Source organism: Phascolarctos cinereus, unplaced genomic scaffold, assembly GCF_003287225.1.
Source record: "Phascolarctos cinereus isolate Bilbo 61053 unplaced genomic scaffold, phaCin_HiC Scaffold_8;HRSCAF=390, whole genome shotgun sequence".
NCBI lineage: Eukaryota > Metazoa > Chordata > Mammalia > Diprotodontia > Phascolarctidae > Phascolarctos > Phascolarctos cinereus.
In genome coordinates, this window is record NW_027556291.1 from 74,655,871 (window position 1) to 74,680,556 (window position 24,686).

The 24,686-nt window shown below is 44.0% G+C and overlaps 1 protein-coding gene across 2 annotated transcripts; it reads left to right on the forward strand.

Annotated features, from left to right (window-relative positions):
* Positions 1 to 4,586: 4,586 nt before the first annotated feature.
* On the forward strand, positions 4,587 to 10,403 carry EMD (emerin). 2 transcript variants are annotated; one of them, XM_020975665.2, is made up of 7 exons: positions 4,587 to 4,694; positions 4,811 to 4,901; positions 5,485 to 5,583; positions 5,698 to 5,757; positions 6,605 to 6,777; positions 8,626 to 8,675; positions 9,327 to 10,403. In XM_020975665.2, exons 2-7 carry the CDS (start codon positions 4,820 to 4,822, stop codon positions 9,688 to 9,690), a joined length of 828 nt encoding a protein of 275 aa, XP_020831324.1. In that variant the 5' UTR covers positions 4,587 to 4,694; positions 4,811 to 4,819; the 3' UTR covers positions 9,691 to 10,403. The 2 variants fall into 2 exon arrangements, with proteins under 2 accessions (XP_020831324.1, XP_020831325.1); XM_020975666.2 differs by having other exon boundaries at positions 4,588 to 4,901.
* The last annotated feature ends 14,283 nt before the right edge of the window (positions 10,404 to 24,686 follow it).

The following is a 24,686-nucleotide window of genomic DNA, read 5'->3' on the forward strand; positions in this document are numbered from 1 at the left end:
TATTGAACTAATAAATAAAAATAAGAGCTGGTTTTATGAAAACAAAAGAATAAAATAGATAAACCTTTGGTTAATTTAATTTTAAAAAAGAAAGAAAACCAAATTACTAGTATCAAGATTGAAATTAAAACAATGATTAGGAACTATTTTGCCCAACTGTATGCCAACAAATTTGATAATCTTAGTGAAATGGATACATATTTACAAAAATATAGATTGCCCAGATTAACAGAAGAGGAAGCAAAATACTTAAATAACCCCATCTCAGAAAAAGAAATTGAACAAGCCATTGATGAACTCCCTAGGAAAAAAACTCCAGGGCCAGATGGATTTCCATGCGAATTGTATCAAACATTTAAAGAGCAATTAATTCTAATACTATATAGACTATTTGGGAAAATAGGTGAAGAAGGAGTCTTACCAAATTCTTTTTATGATACAAAATATGATGCTGATAACTAAACCAGGAAGTCAAAACAGAGAAAGAAAATTATAGACCAATTTCTCTAATGAATATAGATGCAAAAATTTTAAACAAAATATTAACAAATAGATTACAGCAACTCATCACAAGCATAATACACTATAACCAGGTAGGATTTATACCTGGAATGCAGGTTGGTTCAATATTAGGAAAACTATCATATCAACACCAAAACTAACAGAAAACACATGATCATCTCAATAGATGCAGAAAAAGCTTTTGACAAAATACAACACTCATTCCTATTCAAAACACTAGAGAGCATAGGAATAAATGGAGTCTTCCTTAAAATAATAAATAGCATCTACCTAAAACCTTCAGTAAGCACTATATGTAATGCGGACAAGCTAGAAGCATTTCCAATAAGATTGGGGCTGAAACAAGTATGTCCATTATTACCACTCTAGTTAGATATCGTACTAGAAACGTTAGCTTTAGCAATAAGAGAAGAAAAAGAAATTGAAGGCATTAGAATAGGCAAAGAAGAAACAAATCTATCACTTTTTGCAGATGACACAATGATATACTTAGAGAATCCTAGAGAATCAAGTAAAAAACTACTTGAAATAATAAACAACTTTAGCAAAGTTGCAGGCTATAAAATAAACCCACACAAATCATCGGCATTTCTATATATTTACCAACAAAGTCCAACAGCAAGCGATAGAAAAAGAAATTCCATTTAAACTTACTGTAGACATTGTAAAATATGTAGGAGTCTACCTGCTGAAATAAACCCAAGAACTATATTTAGACAATTACAAAACACTTTTCACACAAATAAAGTCAGATTTAAATAACTGAAAAAAATCAATTGCTCATGGGTAGGTTGAGCGAATATAATAAAAATGACAATTCTACCTAAGCTAATTTACTTATTCAGTGCCATACCAATCAAATTACCAAAAAATTATTTTACGGAGTTAGAAAATATAATAACAAGATTCATTTGGAAGAACAAAAGGTCCAGAATATCAAGGGAACTAATGAAAAGAAATGTAGGAGAAGGTGGCCTAGCCATTCCAGATCTTAAATTGTATTATAAAGCAGCAATCAGCAAAACTGCTTGGCACTGGCTAAGAAATAGGGAGTGGATCAGTGGAATAGGTTAATATGCAAGACACAGTAGTCAATGACTATAGTAATCTATTATTTGATAAACCCAAAGACCCCAGCTTCTGGGATAAGAACCCACTCTTTGAAAAAAACTGCTGGGAAATCTGGAAAAGAGTATGGCAGAAACTAGGCATAGACCCAAATCTCACACCATATACCAAAATAAAGTCAAAATGGGTTCATGACTTAGATATAAAGGTTGATACCATAAGCAAACTGGCAGAGCAAGGAATAGTTTGCCTATCAGATCTATAGAGAACACGAGAATTCATGACCAAACAGGAGATAGAGAATATTATGAAAAGCAAAATGGATAATTTTGATTACATTAAATTGAAAAGTTTTTGCACAAACAAAGCCAATGCAACTAAGATTAGAAGGAAGGTAGAAAATTGGGAAAGAATTTTTACAACCAGTCTCTCTGATAAGGGCCTCATTTCTAAAATATATAGAGAATTAAGTAAATTTATAAGAATGCAAGTCATTCCCCAATTGATAAATGGTCAAAGGATATCAACAGGCAGTTCTCAGACGAAGAAATTAAAGCCACTTATAGTCATATGAAAAAATGCTTTAAATCACTACTGATTAGAGAAGTGCATATCAAAACAACTCTGAGGTATCACATCACAGCAACATGACAAAACAGGAAAATGATAAATGTTGGAGAAGATGTGGGAAAATTGGAACACTAATGCATTGTCGGTGGAGTTGTGAAATGATCCAACCATTCTGGAGAACAATTTGGAACTATGCCCAAAGTACTATAAAAATGTGCATACCCTTTGACCCAGCAATAGCACTTCTAAGGCTATATCCCAAAGAGATCATACAAATGGGAAAAGGACCCACATGTACAAAAATATTCATAGCAGCTCTTTTTGTGGTGGCAAAGAATTGGAAATTGAGAGGATGCCCATCAATTGGGGAATGGCTGAGCAAGTTGTGATATATGAATGTAATGGAATACTATTGTGCTATAAGAAGTGATGAACAGGCTGACTTCAGAAAAACCTGGAAAGACTTGTATGGTCTGATGCTGAATGAAGTGAGCAGAATGAAGAGAATGTTGTACACGAGAACAGCCATTTTGTACGATGACTAATATTGATAAACTTAACCCTTCCCAGCAATACAAGGATGTAAGACATCTCCAAAGGCCTTGTGATGGAAAATGCTATCCACATCCAAAGAAAGAACTATGGAAGTTGAATGCATATCAAAGTATACTATTTGCTATTTTTTTCCCTCTTCTGTTGAGTTTTGTTTCCTCTTTCTTGTGGTTCCTCCTATTGGTTCTAATTTTTACTTACAACATCACCAATCTGAAAATATGTTTAATAAGAATGTATATATATGGCCTATATCAGATTGTGTTCTGTCTTGGGGAGGGTAGTGGGGAGGAAGGGGGAGAAAAAATTTAAACTCAAAAGCATATGGAAGTGATTATTGATAAATCAAAATAAATTAATAAAAAGAAATAAAAAAGAAAAAGAAAAAGAAAGCCTCTGCCCTCAAGGAGTTGACAACCTAATTGGGGAAGCACAATACACAAAAAGAAGCTTATAATGGAGTTGGGGGCCACCAAGGATATCTTGTAGGGTATCTTGATTTTTGTCAAGTGGAAACTAAGCAAAGCTGCTGATGGAAAATGAAGAGGAAAATAAATTCTTGTTGAGTGTCTTTAATTGCAGCAGCAAAGCCAAGTAGCTCAGCAGGCTGGAGGGCCCCATGGTATTTTCCTGTTTCATGGGCTACCCAGAGTAGAGGATGAGAAAAAGCACTGTACAATCTAGTCTTGGGCTCACATGCTCCTGGCAAAAGAACTTCCCTTTTCTGGCCACTGGCTTTATGTAGAAATGGCAGGGCATTCTTGGGAGTCAGGGCCATTTTGTATGTTCCAGTCATTGTGCCCCCTTCAGTGGCCTTGTTTGTATAGAAATGGCAGGGAGCTTCAGGGGGCTGGGGCTATTTAGCACATTCCTTTGGTTGTCACTCAAATCCAATTCAATACAATTCATGTCATCATTTTCCTGATGTCATGGTTCTCTTTGAGAAAGGACAAACCATAACACAACAATCTTGATGGCTGCCCCACTAGACTTCTACCCAGAGTTTCTGTGTCGTTGTGTAGATGTTCCTGATAGAACTGGCAAGCTCTCCAGTTACAGGGGCTGAAGATGAGTCAGCAACCAGAGCAATGAGCAGATCCCCCCCCAACCCTTGAAGCCCTTCCTGCTTCTGCACCTACAAGGCCAGAGGTGGGGGCACGGGGCTCTGTCTTGCAGGGGCATGTAGTCAAACATGACCAATGGGTTAGGGGCTGAGTGGCTGTCAGTTCCACAGGCCCAGGCCGTTGGCTTCCTGGGGACAGTGGGAGGCAGTCACATGGTTGAGACTTGAAGGAGGCCCCAAGGGGCCCGTGAAGAATCTGTTGGAGAACCCTGGGTCTTTCAGCATTATTTATTTTGCTGTGTATTTCGGTGAGGTTCATCCTTTCTTTGGATGCTTAAGTTCTGAAGGGTAAAAGTACGTAAAAAGCAAGGCCTCATGGTTTTCACTGGAAATGAGGAAATCAAGGCTTGGGTGCCCCGTTGCAGGTGTCAAACCCCGGGGGCCCACACCAGAGGGCGTCCAAAATGTCATTGGGCAATGCCTCACAAAGTAAATAAAAAGATGAGAAAACACAGGCTACGAAAACATGTGGTTTTCTAAGGCACTAAGCTACCACTGAGATCCTTAGGCACATTTAGCGGCCCTTTTCTTTTGGGCCTACAGCGCCTGGGGGCGTGGCCCCGCCTCTTCGGCTGCCGGCCCCGCCCTCCACAGCCCCTGGGTTTAGGCCCCGTCGCCCCCGCCCATCCCAGACTGCCCCTTCAAGCCGCCAAGCCCCGCCCCCCGCCCGCCGGCTCCGCCCTCTGCCGCCCCTGGGCTTGGGCCCCGTCGCCCCCAGCCAGCTCTGCCCCGCCCCCTCGGCTGCCGGGACACGCCCAGACCACGCCTCGGCGGTCATTTCCCGTCGCGGTTGCCGTCGCCCACTGCCGCCTGCCGTCGCCGTTTTGCTCGCTCGCTGAGGTGTTCTCCGTACTGACTGGTAAGCGCCTCCGCCCCTGGCCTCTCTTGCCTGGGAGGGCCGTGCGGCCGGGCTGCCAGAGGCTCCTCGAAGTGCTGCGACTCACTCGCTTCCGTCCCGTCGGGCCTCCCCCTTAGGTGTCCCCAATGGAGGACTACCGCCGCCTCTCAGACCAGGAGCTCGTCCGCATGCTCAAGCTCTACAAGATCCCCCACGGGCCCATCGTGGGTGAGTGTGGAGAAGGGAGGGATGGGCGGGGGGGGGGAGGGCGGAGGAAGAGGGCGCAGGGAAGAGGAGGGGAGGAGATCGGGGAGGGAACAGGGAGAGGGAGGGGGAAACATCTCCATCCCTTCTTGAGCCTAGGGGGCGTGGTAGGGCACTGAGTAGGTGAGGCAGGCATTGAAGCCAGGCAGCCGGCCTGGTACAGCCTGCCCCGCCCCTCCATCTCCATTAACTCTCACTCTTCCCCTCTATGAGGGCTCGCTAGGCCCTTTGTAGCGGTGACCATGCCTAAGAACCCAGCCCCCTAATCCTCAGCCTTTGAAGCCGAACGGGATTGGGTGGTGGTCGACACATACATAGTCAGAGCTTGTGATCTCCTGGGGGATTGGTGGGAGTCCTGTGATTCTCCTCCCACGTAGAGGGGCAGGGCCTGTGGGCATACCTCCCCACCATCCCCACCCAGGCCCCCTGAGCCCCGAAGGCCACTCAAGGGCTGAGCTAACTAACTAGTGCTGGTAGGAAGAACCCCTCAAAGCTTGGGGGCTGCTCACTGGGACATCTGGGAACATTCACCTGACTATGAATCCAGGTTCAACCCGAAAACTGTATGAAAAGAAAATCTATGAATATGAAAGTCAGAGAACCAAGCTTTCCCCTGGGATTGTCAGCTCTTCTTACCAGTATCCAGGTGAGGAGGAAGGGTGGGGTCCATTTAGCAGAGAGGAACCTCTCCTCCAGTTGTTGGGGAGTGTGGCCGAGAAAGGTGACCTCTCTCACAGAGTATTTTTCTGTTGTGCCACAGAGGATTTTGAGGGTGAAGCTTATAGTTCCAGACAGGATGAAGACGAAGACATGGAAGAAGGTAAGTGTGGTTCCTGTATCCGAGGAGGGTTCAGGCGTACCCTAGGGAGTGGTAGGGCCTGGCCTGGCTTGCTGTTGCCTTTCCCCAGTTGCTTGAAGTGTACATGTGGAGTGGGGTCCAGGAGCAGAATGGGGCTGTTTGGAGGCAAAAGGCATGGTTGATCTCTGACCCCCTGCCACTGTCTGCATCTAGAAGCCAGTACTTTTGGGCTAGACCTGCTCCCAAGAAAGGCCCCAAGGGCTCTCTTTGATAAAGGTGAGGGAGGAGACCTATGATTTTGGCTTAGCCCTGTATTAGTGTGCATGTCCATCTGGGCTGGGTTGGCTTCTGTAATCCTTATTGTCCACATGGACATCCTTTCCTCCCAGTCAAATTGCTTGCCCATTCATTCATGATCTCATTTCATGGATTAGCCCCAACAGGTAGTCTGGGAGGCAAGGATGACTAATTATTTCATAGTTGGAGGCAACTCACTTGGGGCCTGACCTTGGCAGCCTGTGTGGCTATTCTAAGCCCAGGCCTGGAGCCCTTGGCCTCCAACGTTTATATAGTGCTTACTGTGTGCCAGGCACTGTGCTCAGCACTTTACAAATATTATCCTTCGGTCCTCACAGCAAGCCTGGAAGTATAGGTGCTATTATTATCTCCACTTTACAGAACAGAAAGTAAGGCAGGCAGTAGTGAAGTGACTTGCCCAGGGTCATAGCTAGTGAGTGTTTGAGGCCAGATTTGATCTCAGGTCTTCCTGCCTCCAGTGCCCAGGTGGGTATTGCTCTACCTAGCTGCTTCTACCATAGCCTTGGTCTCTGGCTCTCTCTGTCTTTTCCTTCCTCTGTGATTCTTCCAGTTGACTATGACAATTACTATGAAGAGAGTTACTCAACTACCAAGACTTATGGGGAGGCTGATACTGCAGCCATCCCAGTAACCAAGGTCAGGACCAACTTCCAAGAGCCCCTGCCCTCCACAAGCTACAGCAGTGACAGTGTCAAGGCTCCTACCTACCATGTGCGCCAGCGGGTAAGTGCCAGCCCCTGCCCCAGGCCCCCCCCCATCTTGGTGCCAAAGTCAGCTAACCAATCAGCCTCCCATACCCGCTATTAAATGATGAGGGGCTAGACTGTGATGCCATTGGTATTGGAGCAAATTCTTAGATGAGGAAGCCCCCTATGCTACTGCGCACCGGCACCATAGCTTTAGCAAGTTGCCTAGAGCCCTCTAGGTCCCATGTGTCAGAGGTAGTAGGACTTGAAGCCAGCTTTTCCTTGTTCTGAGGCTGGCTTGCTGTCCATGACACCAGAGGTATCCAGCTTAGGCCTGTGGACAGTCAGCAAAACTCATAATTGCGCTCTGAACTCAATGAAAACGTCAGGGAACCTTTGAAGAGAATGAATGAAAATCCAGTACACCATAGGCAATGTGAATTTGTGGTTTTCTAAGTCAGTGCTGCAGCAGGAACCCATTTCTAGAACTTGGTCCCAAAGCACTGCCCCCTGCCCCCTCTCTAATAATAACAGGAACGATGATGACAAGGAGGAGCTGATGTTTCTGAAGCCGTGTTCAAGTTTGCCACGTGATATCATGCATACATAATCTTTTTTTAGCTAGAATTCTCCAGAGGGCCCTTAAGACAGGGCCTAACTCTAATTGCCACTGTCCCCTTTCCCTGGGTAGCATGTAGGCATGAAACAAGTTTTAGAGTGGGGCTAGTTTCAAGAGGTGCTGGCTGGTTGGCCAGGGGCCCCTTCAGTCCTCTCCCTCACCTCACCTCAGCTCTTGGTCGATTTCTCAGCCAATCAACCACATAGAAGAACAGAGCCCCCTGTTTGGGGGAATTATAGATTTAGAGGCAGAAGCACTTTGGAGATAGAACACGACATAGTCCAACTTGCTTATTTTGCAGAAGAGGAATATGAGGCCTTGAGAGACTAAGGGACTCCCCAGGTTGCATGATAAGCAACAGAACTTGGATTTAAATCCCCTTCCAGGGCTCTTTGCTGTCTACCTCTCTGCCTCTGGGTATTTTGAACTGCTCATTGCCAGTTCTCCCAGGGGCCCAAGGCAGGGCAGAGAGCTGATTCAGGGAATAGGAACATCACCCTAAATTAATCTAGGATTTGCTGAGCACCCCCCCACCCCCGACAGGACTCCTGAATCTAGATTTTCCACACTCTGAGGCTCTGGCCTCAACAGAAGGCTGTGAAAAGAGAACAAGTTGGCTAAGTCCTTCCATTAGCTGACTCCCAGCCTGGCTAGGGAAGGAGTCTGAGACTTGAGACTCTAGCCTACACCAGGATAGCTGGCCCTGGAAAGCAGTATGGGTGTGCCATACCTGATGCCAAGGTCATTGAGTACAGGGCCAAGGAGACCACTGATGGAGGTCAGGCCCTTCCCCATTCATCCCCTGCTTTTGGTAGATCAGTGCTGAATGCTGGTCCCTGCCTCTCTTATCTTATTTGCTTCCTGTCTGCCCAATCACGGCTTAGGGTGGGGGGCAGGGGGGCCCTATATGTTTTTGTTCTTAGGAGGCAGGGGCTTGGAGGAAAACTCAGCATAGAAATGCCATCTGCCTCCTTATTTGAGCAGAAGATAGGACAGCTGCAGAGCAGTTAGCACTGTCCCATTGGCGGGGGGCCCACGGAGAGAGAGAATGAGTCTGTGAGGGGCAGGGCACCAGTTCCTCCACCCCCACAAGCAACAGGCTAGCAAGTGGCTGGTTACCAGATAGGTCTGACCCAGGAGGCAGCTGGTCCTCTCCATAGCAGGGCATGATGGGTGGGTGGCTAGTCAGAATTCTCATCAGCAGGTACAGTGATGGCCCTGGTGCCAGGGAGACTGACCTTGCCTTGTTTCTCTGCCTTGTTACAGATAAGAGAGAATATTCTCTACCCCTTAGCCCAGGAGGAGAACATAGACAGGTAAGTGAAGGGGACAGTGCCCTGCCCTCCTTTTACCCTGCCACTCACTCTGTAGTAGCTTTGATCTCATGTCTCACCATTGGCACTAGCAAGGTTGAGAGATGGGGGTGGGGCTGCCCAGTGTTCATTCAGCAGATGTTCCTGGAACAAACACCAAAAGGGTGCACAGCTTCTTGGCAGAGGTGAAAACAGCCAGTCCTGGGACATAGTCCCAACAGTGAATGAGAGGAGGGGCATGAGGGAGGTACAGGCAAAGCACTTGGGTTCAGAGGAAAGCAAACTCACTTCCAGCCGGGGATAGGGGTGGGGGTGGCTCCCTGGAGGAGGGGGCTTGTGATCTGGCTCTTGAAGACCAGGAAGTATTTGGCCAGACCAAGCCAGGGGAGAGGGGATTTCAAGGGAAAAGACTCTGTGGGCTGAGGGGTGGTATGTGTGTTCAGGGGGAAATGGAGTCCTAGGGGCCAAGGAATGGGACCTCAGCACTGGGGAACCATGTCCATTGGGGGTGGCTGTTGCTGAGGAAACAGCTCCTGAGACAGCTGGGGCCTTGGGCTAGGGGCAGTGCTCATGGAAAGGAGGCCATGCATTGGAGGTGTGGGGAAGGGCTAGGGGCAAAGCTGAGTCTTTCTGATACATCTCCCCCCTTGATAGTGACTCAGCCTACTTCAACCGGGACAGCAATGCCTACCAGAGTGTTTCTCACTACCGATCCAGTATTGGCTCAAGCCCTGACTCAGCCTTCTCTTCCAGCCCAGTGGTTTCTTCTTCCTTTTCCTCCTCCACCCCAGTTTCCTCAACTTCCCCAAACTTCCGATGGTATTCCCTCCCTCTGGAGGTGGAAGCCCGCCAGGCTATTAGACCTGACCAAGGCCCTGGGGCTAAGCTCAGAAAGAATGGTAGAATGGTGCCCCTTTGGGTCCAGTTCCTTCTCTTCATTGGTTTTGCTCTTTTTCTGGCCTTTTTGTACTATTTCATGCAGGTAGATGATGACAACCCCTTCCGTCTCCACCACTGAAGGCCCCTTCTGGGCTCTGGGAGGAGGTGGAGTCCTGGTCCCATTTTGACCTTTTCTGCCTCTCACCCTTGCTTTCTAGCCTCCCTTCTGGGGTGATTGGGGGGCACAGGGATATCTTCCTGTTCTTGTTTGCTGTAGACTCTGTTGAGAGTGCCACTATGGCCCATTTGGTTTCTCCAGGTCCTACCCATAGTGCCTTGTTGTTTGGCTGCATTTGATTGGAAAAGAGTGTTCATATTTGTTCAAATGTTTGTTTCTGGAAAAGGAGTTGCCCTGGCCCAGCACAGATATGTCCCCTGCCCCCAGTCACATTTGGGCAGACAGATCAGGAATCCTTTCTAGGAATTCTAGGAATCCTTTCCTTGAAGAAAGCTGTGCTACAGCTCCCAGGCTAGACTTCCCTTTGGAACTCACTCCTGAGGTCAGGGGGAGTGGTATCCAAATACTATAGTGTTCTCGAGGGCCTCCCTCTTTGGCACCTTATTTAGTCTCCATCTCACCCAATGCCTCTGTAGACCTTCTCCCACTGCAGCAGTGCCATCCCTCCACCTGAATCCCTGCCCTCCATATGAGGGCAGGACGACTGACCCTTCCTCTTCTTGGATCTCTCAGACCTGGTGGAGAAGTGAGATTTTCAACAAAAGTGCCAACCATCCTGCCCTTGACTTTGTTCTCATATACTTCATGAATTAAAGGATTTGTTTATTTTTCAACACCATTGCGTTTCTTTCTTGGGGGAAGCGGGCTAGGGAGCTGCAGCCATCCCCAAGACCTGAGGAGGGTGAGGGATGGGGCAGAGGAGGATACCACAGGTAGTATCAGAGGCTTGGGGGCTGGAGAGGTGGCTGGTGGTGAAGGCGCTCTTGGATCCTCAGGAACTCCAGCTGCTCATCTTGGCTCTTGCTCCTTGTTTCTTCCTGCTGCTTCTTGGCAAAGAGAGAGGGAGAAGGCCAAGCTTTTCCACATAGCCCTTCACAATATGAGATGGTAGCAGGGAGAGGGTGGGCCCTCACTCGCAGCATCATTTCACAGAAGAGAAAATGGGCCCTCAAAAAGGCAGTGACTTGCCCGAGATTCCACATTAATACAGATCCAATTGGGATATTTCTGCTCTCTCTAAGTACCCAGATCCACGTACCACTCTGGGCTGAATGTCCACTCCCTAGACCTAGCCTCAGATCAGCCTGGAATCCCCTACCTTCTGTTGTCTCTGTTGCCGACGATGAAGTGCCTCCTGCAGAGGGGTGGGCTCAGGTCCAGGCCCAGTACCTGGTTGGCCTTGCCTCTTCTCTAGTACGTGAAGGAGTTCGGGCCTGCTCCGGAGGCTCAGGCCCCTGGGAAGAGGGGGCATGGGAAGTTGGGAGTGGGATGAGCTCTGGCAATTGGTATTGGATGCCCCTTGACTTGGCATCAAATTGGGCCCATTTCCCAGCCTGAGGGCTCCCTAGAGGTCAGGCCATTTCTCTCACTCATCCACAAGTGGGACCAAAGCGGAAGGATTTCCACCCTCTGTGTCCCACCCTATGCCACCCTCTCCCACCATTTGCCTGTGTGGGAAGGGCCCTTAGCTCCTTTACTTCCTGTGGGTCAGCAACAACTCCCTGTGCAGTGCTTGGTGGGTGTGACTGGGGTTAGGAGGCAGGCAACAGAGTCCTTGGAAGGCAGCAGGTGTAGATATGGGCCTCCCATGTAGTCCTGTCAGCTGGATGGCAAAGCAGGGACCATTGGTCTAAATCTGGACTTCTCAAACTTTTTCTACTCCTGATCCCTATCAGCGCTTCTTAAACTGTCTCCACCCATAGTTTAAGAAGCACTAGTCTAAATGCTTCTAGCCTGATGGAGGGGCAGAATGTAGTTAACTTAGGTCCCTGGGGGTTCACTCCACTGTTAGGTAAGCAAGAGGGGAAGGATCCAGTCCCTGCCCTGGGAACCCTCTAGTCTGGTTGAGAAATTGAACCTTCACACCCAGCAAAGGTAGATTGGTTCAGTGAGGCCTTTGGTATCACTGCGGGCTTTATGGAGCTGGCGCCTGGGCTGGGCCTAGAAAAATTAGACAAGGGGGAAAGCATTCTAGTCAAGAGGACATTTGGAGTGCAGCATAGGAAGCAGAGATGATGGAGACTGGCCCACTGCTATAAAGGCAAGCTGAGGCCCAATGTGAGGTATGGTTGGGGCAACACTGTGGAGGGCCACGTAGGCCAGGTGGAACTTGCATTGTCTCCTCGATCACAGAGAAGAAAATCCACTTTTGACATTTCTAGCCCAGTAAAGGGCATAGGGCAAGAGAGAGTCACTGAGAACTTCTGAGCCCAAATGTGGCAGGTCACTGAGTATGTGCAGGATGGAGGGACAGGCGAGAGGGGACTCCAAGCAGGGAGACCTACTAGGAGACAATTACAGTCATCCAACTGATTGGTGTAGAAACCTTGAACTGGGCTGGCGGTTGAGGTTATAAAGAGGAGGGAGTGGAACAGCAAAAGGATTGCTCAATTGACAGGATGCTCATCTTCCAAGTTTGGGAGGGCAAGGGTAGTGCTCACCATGGGAGGAAGTCGATGGGGTCTCAGTTGGCCCCTGGAAAGGTCTCAATGAAGCCAAGATTTGGCCTTTTGCCCAGATCCACAGAGCCCGGGAGAAGCTAGGCAACGAAGGGAAAGGAGGTAAGACTTGACTGTATATACCCTCTTCTCCCCTGCTTTCCCCAACCCTCTCTCTCATGTGTCCAGCACCCCTTGGCCTCTTTCCCCATCCCGGTAGCAGGAAGGGCTGAGATCAGTTCTCAAGGTGGAAGAAATGGGGCCAAAGCCAGGAAGTGTGAGTGTCCAGGGGCTGGCCAATACAATGTCAAGGTCTCCATTCTGGACTTCAGCTTCTCTAGCTGAAGCCTACTTGGCTCACCTCAGTGTTGTGCTAGGAGGAGGGAGGAGATGCGGATTGGGAAATGCTTGGAGATGGATATCCTTGTTGACCAACCTGAGAAAGGAGAGTCAAGGGAACAATGGTAGGAGCATCCTGGTCTTGCCCACATGGCTCCCTGAGCAAGGGACCTTCACTCAGTTGAGCCACCCATACTACTTGTGAGTGTGCATGTGAGTGTGACTGTGTGTGTGAATGATTCTCTCTGTCACAGACACACACGTGCGCGCGCGCGTACACACACACACACACATACACACACACACACACACAAACTCCCGTGCACCCTCTCTCATACCTGACTCAATTGAGTCTTCATCTCAGTTTGGCTCTACGGAGCCTACTTAAGGAAGCCATCTCTGCCCCCCTTAAGGTCTAGAGCTCTGTACATCTGACCTTACTAGGTCCTTGTCTCTGAGTCCCATTTCCCTCCTTAGACTGGGAATAGGGAAGAGGCTCTAGCCTGTTATCCATTTGGAGGGCGGGTGGGGATATCCAAACACTTACCTGTCCCCCAGCGGGGGTGCAATAGGCCTGTTTGCTCTAGGGATTGAGGGACCTACTGCTTGCATCCTGGCTGCAGATTGAGGTGCCTGGTGGGGAGAAGGCTGTGTGAGCTTGGGCTGCTGGGGGTTCCCCTGCGACGGTGGACAGACAGCCTGTCTCACAGTCTTCTCCATCCTGGAGGAGTAAGCATCCAACGTGGCCCCAGGAAGAGGAGAGGAGGCTGTCACAGCTGGGAGAAAGTGACTCCTGGCCACCTGGCAGTAACAGGAGCTGCCTCCAGGAGCTTCCTCTGCGGGAGGGGGTGGAGAGAGGGGAGCCCACTCTCATCTCTGCAGCTCTAGCTGGAGGCAAGGTTATTGCATGGAAAGGCAAGCTTCCAAACCTGGGCAAATAGGGGGAGGAGGGTTCACTTGGTAGAAGCCCCCCAGCCCCAGGCCAAGAATAACCAGTTCCAGGGATGGCCATAAACACAACTGGAAATCACCAGTTTGTCTTTGGGGTATTGAGTGTGCCCTTTCAGGGACCTCCAGCCCCAAAGCTCAAGACCTCAGAGTTGGAGGGAACTTCTTTCTGTGTGTGGAATGCTTCTTAGCCTTCCTCCAGAATGTCCTGCTAGGCTCTAGTATGGTACTGCTGCTGCCTCCTTTAGGAACTCCATCCTCTTAGCTGTTGGGGACTGCTCCCTGCTCCCCAGAACTTACATTGTATTTATTTGGCATCTAAAACTTATTCATGGATATGTTGGCTCCCCCAGTAGACTGTCAGCTCCCAGAGGGCAAGGACAGCTTCATTTCTGGCTTAGCACACTTTGTACAGTGCCTGGAGTCAGAAAGACTTGAGTTCAAATCTGACCTCAGTAACTTCCCAGCTCTGTAATACCGGACAAGTCGCTTCACCTCGGCCTCAGTTTCCTCTGCTGTAAAATGAGGATCATAATAGAACCTTATTCCTACAGTCATGAGGATCAAATGAAGTAATATTTGTAGAGTGCATTGTTATAAATGTTAGCTATCCTTAAGATCCTCATCAGGCCTTTACTATATGTATATGTATATGTATATGTATATGTATATGTATATGTATATGTATATGTATATGTATATGTATATGTATATGTATATGTACACACACACACACACACACACGTTGATTGATTGGAAGCAATCTAATCCGAACATGTCCTATAAGAATCCCTTCTACAACATTGCCCACCAAGTGGGCAAACTTTGCTGAGAGTTCCTGAAGGGTCTGGTAGTCTACCAAAGGTCTTCTAGGTGGCGCTGCAGTGGGTAGAGCACCTGGTCTAGAGTCAGAAAGACTCATTTTCCTGAGCTCAAATATGGTCTCGAACACTTACTGGTTGTGTGACCCTGGACAAGTCACTTCATCCTGTTTTCATTTTCCTCATCTGTAAAAATGAGCTGGAGAAGGAAATGGCAAACCACTCCAGTATCTTTGACAAGAAAACCCTAATGGGGTCACAAAGAGTCGGACAGGACTGAAAAGTGACTGAACAAATTAGTGTCTACCTAAAGCTCTCCTAGGTAGCTAAAGGACATCACAATTCTTTGGCCTTGTTTATCTCTGGCAGCCACCTCCTTTCTTATGCTGGCTGCTCATCTCAGTCCCTTAGTGGCAGCCGGACCACATGTGAGAACCACATCCCTGAAAGGAAGAAAATGACATAAATGGTGGCAAGGAAGATGCAGCCATGCCACTCTGAGCAAAGCCAAGCCAGTCCAATTCAATTCAATCAGTATTTTTAATTTTTTTTGGTAACTTTTAAAATTTATTTTAAACTTAAGAACAAAACGAGAAAAGGAAAAAAAGCCTGCCATGTACACAGTAGACCATAAATTTCTGTTTCATGAAAACCTATATAATAAATACTACACATTGTTTTCAAAGCTGCCCAGCTTTTCTTTGCTTCCCTGTAGGTTTTCTTTTGTTTTCTGCTGTGCACTTTTTGCTTTTTTTCCCCTTCCTTCCCAAAAGAAGACTACAATTAAACATGGATAAACACACACACACACACACACATATAAACATATGCATATATACACATATATATGCATACACATATATGTAAGACCATACTATGCATATTTCCATTTATCTCTTTCTCTGAAGGTAGATAACATCTTCCTTCATATGTCCAAGTCTTTGCCTTTTTTTTTTTTTTGGTGAGGCAGTCAGGGTTAAGTGACTTGCCCAAGGTCACACAGCTAGTAAGTGTTAAGCATCTGAGGCTGGATTTGAACTCAGGTCCTCCTGACTCCAAGGCCAGAGCTCTATTCACTTCACCACCTAGCTGCCCCTCGTCCAAGTCTTTTCATGTTTTTCTAAGTCAACCAGCTCCTCATTTTCTACAACACAGCAATATTCCAACCCAATCACATCCTATCTGAGAGATTGTCAATGAAAGTTTTTTCCCCAATTTTTGCATTCCTTCTATTCTTGTCTACATTCATTTTATTTATACCAGAAAATTTTAATTTAAAATAATTGAAATTATCCATTTTGCACTTCAACAATGTTCTCACCTTATAGTTTAAGGTTTGATGCTGCTGTATCTGCTTCCTTTACATCCTTTTTTCCTGATTTCTTTTAAATTCCTGACCTTTTGTTCTTCCAAATGAACTTTGTTATTATTTTTTCTAACTCAGTAAGGTACTTTTTTAGTAATTTAATTGTGATGGCATTGAATAAATAGATTAGGTAAAATTGTCATTTTTTTTTATTATGTTGGGTTTACCCACCCATGAACAATAACTATTACTTCAATTATTTAGATCTAACTTTATTTGCATAAAAAGTGTTTTATATTTGTGTTCACAGTATTTTTTAAAAGACTAAAATTTAAAATGTAAAAGATTAAAATTTCTAATTTCACAGTATTTTTTAAAAGACTAAAATTTCTAATTTTTCAAGGGGCTTTCTTTTAAAACATTTAAAAAAATTTTGAACCCAATAAGCCACCTCCCCAAATCACCACAAATAACAACACTAAGCATTTTCACATAAAAAAAGCAGAATAGGAAAATGATTGCACAAGATACCGCAGATCACAGCTGGTCCTTCTGAGTGAGTGGTAAATTCAACAAGGAACTTTTAACCGTGTTCTGTCTGTCGGTGTTTCCTTCTAGCCTTTCTTCTGTTCTCACTTGTACACTAAAAAAGATTCAATAACCCTTTTTCCTTTTTATTTGACAGACCTATCATTATCCCCACACTAAAAAAAGAAAACAAAACCAAAAGCATTGTTAACCAATAAACATAGAGTAGCAAGATAAATCTGCACACTGGCTGAGCTTGGACATGCCTGCTGTATTTTGTACCAGGACCTGATGGCCTTTTTGGAAGGAGGTGGACAGCCAGGACAAACCTGGGGAGTCAGGATGGGTCATTGCACTGATCAGTTTTCAAGTCTTTAAAAAATGGTTTTTCTTAGTCAGAATCTCTTCCAATGAATGTTTATTAAATGCCTACTATGTGCCAATGCTGAGAAAAAAACCAAAAAGTCCCTGCCCTCAAGTTTACAACATATGGGGTGGGGATGGGGAGGCTTGGAGATGCAATATAATACAAATAACTAACATTTCTATAGCACTTTCCACCCATTATCTCATTAGAATCCCACAGCATGATTGGATAAATGACTTAATGAAAAGTACATTTTTTCTTTTCTTTTTTAAAAATTAATTAATTAATTTTTAGTTTTCAACAATCACTTCCATAAGCTTTTGAGTTTTAAATTTTCTCCCCCTCCTTCTCCACCTCCCTCCCCAAGACAGGCAACCTGATATAGGCTATACATATACATTCCTATTAAGCATATTGAAAAGTACATTTTGCATGCTTACTATATGCTAAGCTTACAAACAGAAAAGTGAGACAGTTTCTGTCCTTGAGGACTTTAAACTGTAAGCTCATATAGAGGAGTAGAGTTTAAAGGGCCACCAGTTTTGGTCTGGGAAGTCATTGGGTGAGTCTAAGAAGAGGTCATCTACTGAAACTCCCTTTTGTACGGTAATGGTAGTATTGATTTATTGTCCTCATTTTACAGATAGGGAATTGAAGCTCAGAGGAGAGTAACTTGCTTCTTGTGTCTTTTTGTTATATAAAAATGCTGTTGATTTCTGAGAAATTATTTTGTAGCCTGCAACTTTGCTGAAACTATTAATTGTCTCAATTAGTATCTTTGCTCTTTCCCTGAGATTTTTCAACTAAGCTGTCATATCATTAACAACAGGGAGAGTTTTATCTCCTCCTTACCTGTCTTTGTTCCTTTAATCCCTTTCTCTTGTCTTATTGCTCTTGCTAGCATTTCTAGAACTATATCAGAGAATACTGGGAAGAGTGTGCATTCTTGCTTCATTCACGTATTTAGTGGAAGAGGTGCTAGTGTATCCCCATTGCATGTAATACTTGCTTTTGGCTAATTTAGATAGGTGCTTTTTATGTTTAACAAAAGATGGGGGAAGGGTCCCTATGCTTATCTTTTGTAGGGCTTTTAGCATAAAAGAATGTTGTACTTTGTCAACAACTTCTTCTGCATCTATTGAGATGATCATGTGGTTTTAGATGTTTTCGTTTTTAATATGATTAATGATGATGATCCTTTTCTTAATGTAGAACCATCCCTGCATCTCCAGTATAAATCCTACTTGATCATAATGAATGATTTCTTGGATAAATCACTGTAGTCTGTTTGAGGGGATTTTGTTTAACATTTTGGAGTCAATGTTCATTAATGATAGCCTAGAGTTTTATTTTTGTGTTTTCTTTTTCCCTAGTTTAGGTATTAGGACTGCATTTGTCTCCTAAAAGGAGTCTGGTAGGGTTCTTTCTTTCTCAGCTTTTGAGAATGATTTGTGAAGGATGAGTACTATCTGTCCTTTAAAAATTTGATAGAATTCTCTTGTGAATCCATCAGGACCAGGAGTTTTTTCCTTTGGTAGTTCCTTTACAGCTAGAGCTATTTCCTTTTCTGAGATCAGGTTATTTAAGATCTCCATCTGGTCTTCTGATAGTTTGGGTGTTTTATATTTTTGAAGGTATTCCTCTATTTCTTTTCTGTTCTCAGTTTTGTTAACATATAACTGTGCATGATATGTTCTGATTATTCTTTTTTATTCTGGTCTTGCTGTTTTAGCTCATTTGCTATTTTATTGATTAGATTTTCTGCTCTCTTCTTTTTTTATCTGATTAACTAAGGAGTTTATCAATTTTATTAATCTTTTCAAAGAGCCAGATTTTAGTTTTATCGAGCATTTCTATGGTTTTTGTCTCCTATTTCTCTATTTCTCTTCTATTTTTTAATACCTCCTCTTTTATACTTACTTTAGATTCATTTGTTGATTTTCTAATTTAAAAATATATATATATTCAGTTCATTAATCTTCTCTTCTGTATCGTTAATGTATGATTGTAAGGATATGATTTTCTCTCTGAGGACTGTTTTAGCTGCATCCCAGAAATTTTGGAATGTTGTTTCATCATTATCATTTTGTTTTCCATTGTTGTTTCTATGATTTGCTCTTTGACTTATTCATCATTTAAGATTATATTATTAAATAATTTGAGTCTGTATTTTTGTTTGTAGTTCCTGAACCAATTTCTATTCTTATTTCAGTAAAGGATGTATTGACTATTTCTGTCTTTTTTCATTTGTTTGCAATATTTCTGTGCCATATTACATGGCCAATTTTTGTAAAAATTCTATGTGATTATATAATGGGTATGATATTACTTGCCTTCTCAATGGGTGGGAAAGATAGTGAAAGGAGGAAGACAATTAAGGAGGAAGACAATTTGGAACTTGAAAAAGAACAAATATTTAAATTTTTTGACAGTTCCTTGTAGTACAGAGAAATTTTTACTTTTTTTGCAGTCTTATTTAGAAGATGCCTCAAGTCTTTTAATTTTAGTTTCTCCAGCAATTTGTCCATATTTTCCCTTCTGTTAATCTTTGTGTTAGACTTATTCAGAGCTGTTCAGGGATATTAAAGTTGCCAGTCATTGTCTTATTACTGTCTATGTCTTCTTATGGCACAGGTAATGTTTCCTCTATGAATATGGATGCTAAGGCATTTGGAGTACATATGTGTATATATAATATATATACATATAATATATATTATATATATACACATATACATGTGATATATATACATACACATGTATGATATATATATATACACACATATTATATATATATACATACACACATACATATATATGCTCATATTGATTTGTTGTCTATTTTAGCAAAATGTAGTCTCCTTGTTTATTACTTTTTTTTTTTTGGCTAGGCAATGGGGTTAAATGACTTGCCCAGGGTCACACAGCTAGTTAAGTGTTATGTGTCTGAGGCCGGATTTGAATTCAGGTCCTCCTGAATCCAGGGCTGGTGCTCTATCCACTATACCACCTAGCTGCCCCTGTTTATTACTTTTAAGTTTTCGAATGTTTGTTTTTGCTTTATCTGCTAGTATGATAGCAACTCCTGCTTTTTGTGATTCACTTGATACATGACAAACTTTTTTCATCCCTTTTATTTTGTGTATGTCTTTATTTTTTTAAATATTTCTTGTAAGCAATGGATTGTTGGGTTTTGTTTTCTCATCCAATCTGTCACTTTTTTTTGGATTTACTTAATTTTTTAATCCATTCACATTTAAAGTTATAAGAGTTAGGCTTATATTTTCCTCCATCTGTCTAAATTTTTTTTGATTTATGATTTTCTTTCCTCTTCTGCTGTAAACACAATATCATGTTCCTTCAATTACTTTATTCCCACTGGCTCTCTTCCTCTCATCCCAATCCCCCCTTCATTTTTGTTACCTCTTTCCCTTTGGTGTTTTCTTTGTTAGTTCATTTTTTTTCTCCTGCTTTTATCTGGTTATATAATTCTTCCTCCTCCTTTTTCCTCTTAGTCAAGTAGATTCCCCCTTCCTCCCCTCCCCTTCAGCTAGTCTTGTTCAATAGTTTTTTTAAAATTTCATTTTTTGTGTGCCCTTTTCCAAAACATGTTTCTCTCATTCTCTTCATTTTCCATCTTCTCTTTTTGTTTACTCTCATTCTCAGATTCCTCACCCCTATAATCATCTGATCTCTCTTTTTTCTCTGTATTCATGCAATCAAAGCTACCAAGGTATCCATTCTGGGTTCTGCCCTTTAGGTACTTGCTGCCCCTGCCTTTTAGGGCTTACCCCATGGATTCCTCTTTTCCATTAACCCTCCCTCTCAAAACAATTATTGCAGGTGTCACAGAGGACACTGGCCCATGGTAGAGCCCCTCCTCCACCACTGATCTAGACCCTCACCTGTTGACCTTTTTTTTTTTCCTTTCTACATTTGCCTGGAAATCTCCTCCATGTATTCATGCTCTCTTACTACTCCAGGTGCCAGTTGCCTCTGGGAGTTCCCAACTCCCCCTCTTCCAGGACCAGTAGACTTCTCAGGCACCAAGTCCCCTAGGCCTCATCTAGTGTAAGGTTCTCATCTCCCTTCACCCATAGGAACATTCATCAATGGAACCCTTCCCACCTCCAAAGTATGGCCTCCTTCCTTTCCTCCATTCTTCAGTCCCTTTTAGAGACCATAGATGTCACCCTTAATTTGACCCTGGCACATCACTCTCTTTTCTCTATTCCACTGTTTCCCTCCCTCTGTTTTTGTGTACCCTCCTATATGGTAATGGAATCCCACAAAAGAAGCATTCACATGTAGTGAGGGTGTCCCTAGGCTCTGTCCATAATGCCCCCTGTCCTCTTCCTCACTGGGGCCTCTTCCAGATTTCCACCTTCACCCTTGTCTTCTTGTGGCCATTTAGAAAGAAGACTCTGACTGGTCTTTCTGTCATCACTCTGCTATTGCTGTTCCTATCCTTGGCTGTGGCATTTGTTCATTCCTCCTGCATTTCTGTTTTGGAGTATGCTGAAGAAGCAAAGAATCTCTTCAGGTCTGGCTTTCTTTCTAAAAATGTTTTAAACTCTTCTTTATTATTGAATGTCCATCTTTTGTCCTGTTGGTCAACCTCAGGTTTGCGGGATAGGTCACCCTTGGCTACATCCTGAGCTGCAGTGTTCTTTTTTTTTTTTTAAAGTGACTTGCCCAAGGTCACACAGCTAGTGAGGGTGTCAAGTGTTTGGTCTGAGGTCAGATTTGAACTCAGGTCCTCCTAACTTCAGGGCCTGTGCTCTATCCACTGCGCCACCTAGCTGCCCCTTCCAGTGTTCTTTGTAGCCCAGTATTCATCCCTCCTCCTTTTTCTAGTTATTCTTATGTTATTCTACTGTCCTTTCCTTTGGATTTGAAGGTCTTTCTCTTGATAGCTTGTAGAACTTGTTTCTGAATTGAGTTGTTGAATTGAACCGCTGTGTGTCTTATAGTTTGCAGCCTTGAGTTTTCTTCATCTTTTTTTCTAGAGGTTATCTGTGACTTCTTTCAATTAGGATTTCATTTTCTACATTCAGAATCTCTGGGCCATTCTATTCTATCATTTCCTGCATTATGGTTTTAAGGTTTTTTGACTTGTGTTCTTCTGGGAGATCTATGATCCTTAGATTGTCTCTACACATCCTGTATCTGAGATACTTTTTAATTGCATCATGAGTATATTTTCTTCTCATGTTCTTGTTTTTTGCTTCTCTTCTTCCAGGTTGTACTTCACTTCTGTGTACTTGCATTCCCAATCCCTTGTCCTCTCTCTTGTTTCTTTGGTGAAGCTTGCCATTGCAGATTCAAATTTTTCTATTCTGTTCATTATTTTTGCTATTCAGACCATAAATTCTGTTCTCATAATTCTCATTTCTCTCTTAAACCACCCAGGAATGGCCTGTTGTAGTTGCACATTCCTCTCAAATTCCACAGGATCCTCAGTCTCATCAAGTGTTGGATCATTTTCCTTTGTTTTGCAGTATTTATTCATAGATGTCTAAGCTTGTTTACTAGATCTGGAGGCCATATTTCCTGTTTTTCCTGTTGATTTATCTGCTTGTGTTCAAGTTCTTTGAGATTTCTTCTTCCTAAAATCTTTGATACTTTCAGTTTTCCTTCCCTCCCCACCTTATTTTCTCCTATCATTCACTTCCTGACTTGTTCCACTCTGATGGTGGTTTCCTTGGGGGCTTGATATCAAAGCATTTCAGGTTCCTTCCATACTGGGGAACTGACAGTTTACCTGCCTAGGTTTCTGTCTCAGCTAGTTGCTGTGCTCTTTACCTCAGGCTTGGTGGAGTACTGCACAAGCCTCCTACACACACGTTGTCCTGTCTTGATGACCTGTCCCACTCCCTCTGTTTCTCAGTTCTCTGGCCTAGCCTGGCAGTTCAGAACTTTGTAGCACTGGTGCTTCTGGGTTACAGCCCCCAGTGGGTTCTTGGTCTTGAAGATCTGTAGTCAAGTGGGCTGTCAAGGCCTGAACAAACTTTTGCAGCATAGAGCCGGAGTCTCCATGGCACTAGAAAGAGAGGAATGGGGGAAATGGATTCAGGGGTGGGATTTTGATGTAAGTCTGTGTTGTGTCCTTGAACTTGCTAGTGCAGCCTAACTACCAGTAGCTTGAGAGGAACAGGAGGGGTACTGAATGAGCTCAGTGGTCATCACTTCCTGGGTCTGTTTTGGGGGGTTTTTAAACTTCTTTTGGATTCTGGGTGTCCTAAGCCGTAGAGAGAGCTGAACTTGCTTTATCTTTGGCATGTAATTTCTATTTTGGAGAGGTTTGAGAGGTCATGGGGATCAGATAAAATGTCTAATCCACCATTTTGTTACTTATATTATCCATGTCTTTTTCACTTATTTTCAATCTCTCCCTGTCTACTGGCTCTTTTCCTCCTGCCTATAAAAATGCCCACATCTCCACCATCCTGAAAAAAACCCTCACTTGTTCCTTCCACCCCTGATAACTATTGTACTATATTTCTTCTACCCTTTTGGGGCTGAATTCCTTCAAAAGGCCATCTATAATTGATACCTTCACTTCCTCTCTTCTCACTCTCTTTTTGTTGTTCAGTTGTTTCCAACTCTTCATCATGACCCCATTTGGGATTTTCTTGGCACAGATACTGGAGTGGTTTGCTATTTCCTTCTCCAGCTCATTTGACAGATGAGCAAACTGAAGCAAACAGGGTTAAGTGACTTGTCCAGGGTCACACAGCTAGTAAGTGTCTGAGGCCAAATTTGAACTCAAGTTTTCCAGACTCCAGGCCTGGTGCTTTATCCACTGCTCCACCCAGCTGCCCTGCTCTCTTCTTAACAATACGGCTTTTAACATTATCATCCCACCACAACTTCTCTCTCCAAAGTCACTGTCAACTCAGGTAACAGATGAGCTTTTACAACCTCTGTTAACTCTAAAAATACCAAAGAGCTCACACAGGTTATAAGCAAAAAGCTGTATTTATTCCATTAGGGGAGAGAAATTAGACACATGTGTTGGGGCCTCCTGTAGTAGGAGACCTGAGGAAGTAAGGCTAAACTTTGATTTATATATTTTTGGCTAGACAAAGAATCAAACAATGTGGTATGGAGACAGTGGTGAGGCATAATAGCAGTAGTGAGGAGAGGTTGCCTAGTGACAAAAAGTCCATTCACAGCAAGGCTTCATGCCTGGGCCTGTTGGTGCTTGCCTGAGTACAGAGACCATCACTTCCGTGATTTAGCTGCAGCAGAGTTCATCCAGAGGGTGAGTGCAAAGGACTGTTGTTATGCCAAGCTCAGGGCACAGCTTATTTGCTGGGCCTTAGCTCTGAAAAACAGGGTGTTTTCTAATAGTAAAAGGGGAAGGGTGATCTTGGCATGGGGATCCTGATCACTAATGATCTCTTATTTGACAAACCCAATGACCTTTTCTCAGTCCTCATTTTCTGTGACCTCTCTGCAATCTTTGGCACTCTCTTCTCCTTGAGCTTCTCTTCTCTCTAGGTTTTCAGGACACCCCTCTCTCCTGGTTTTCCTCCTCCGTATCTGGCTGCTCTTTCTCTGTCTGTGAAGAACACTCCTTATCAGCTCTGGGTATTGTCTCTGGCCATCTCTGATGCCTGGAATGTTCACCCTCCTTTGCTCCAACTACTGACCTCCCTGGCTTCCTTGAAGTGCCAACTGACATCCCATCTTCTGTAGGGCACCTTCCCTAACCTTTCTTAATTTTAGTGTCTTCCCTCTTTTAATTACTTCCTATTTATCCCATATATAGCTTGTTTTGTATATATATTTTTTGCATGTCATCTCCGTCATTAAATTGTGAGCCCTTTGAGGGTAGAGATTGTCTTTTGCCTCTTTTTGTATCCCCAGTGCTTAGCAGGGTACTTGGCACATAGTAAGCACTTGGTAAATGTTTATTGATTGATTTGTTGATCAGTGGTTTCTAAGATACATACCTTCCTCTCCTCATTGCTGTCCTGTGGGCGTGACCCCCTGGCCAAGTTGATTAGGGCCACCTAGCAGGCTATACACAAAAATGCAATGAACATTGTTCATATCATTAGACTACTTGCCATTTTCAAAAAGAACACTATGGTAGCCCAAACCCAAAGAATTCATTCCAACTATAGGATATAATAGGACAA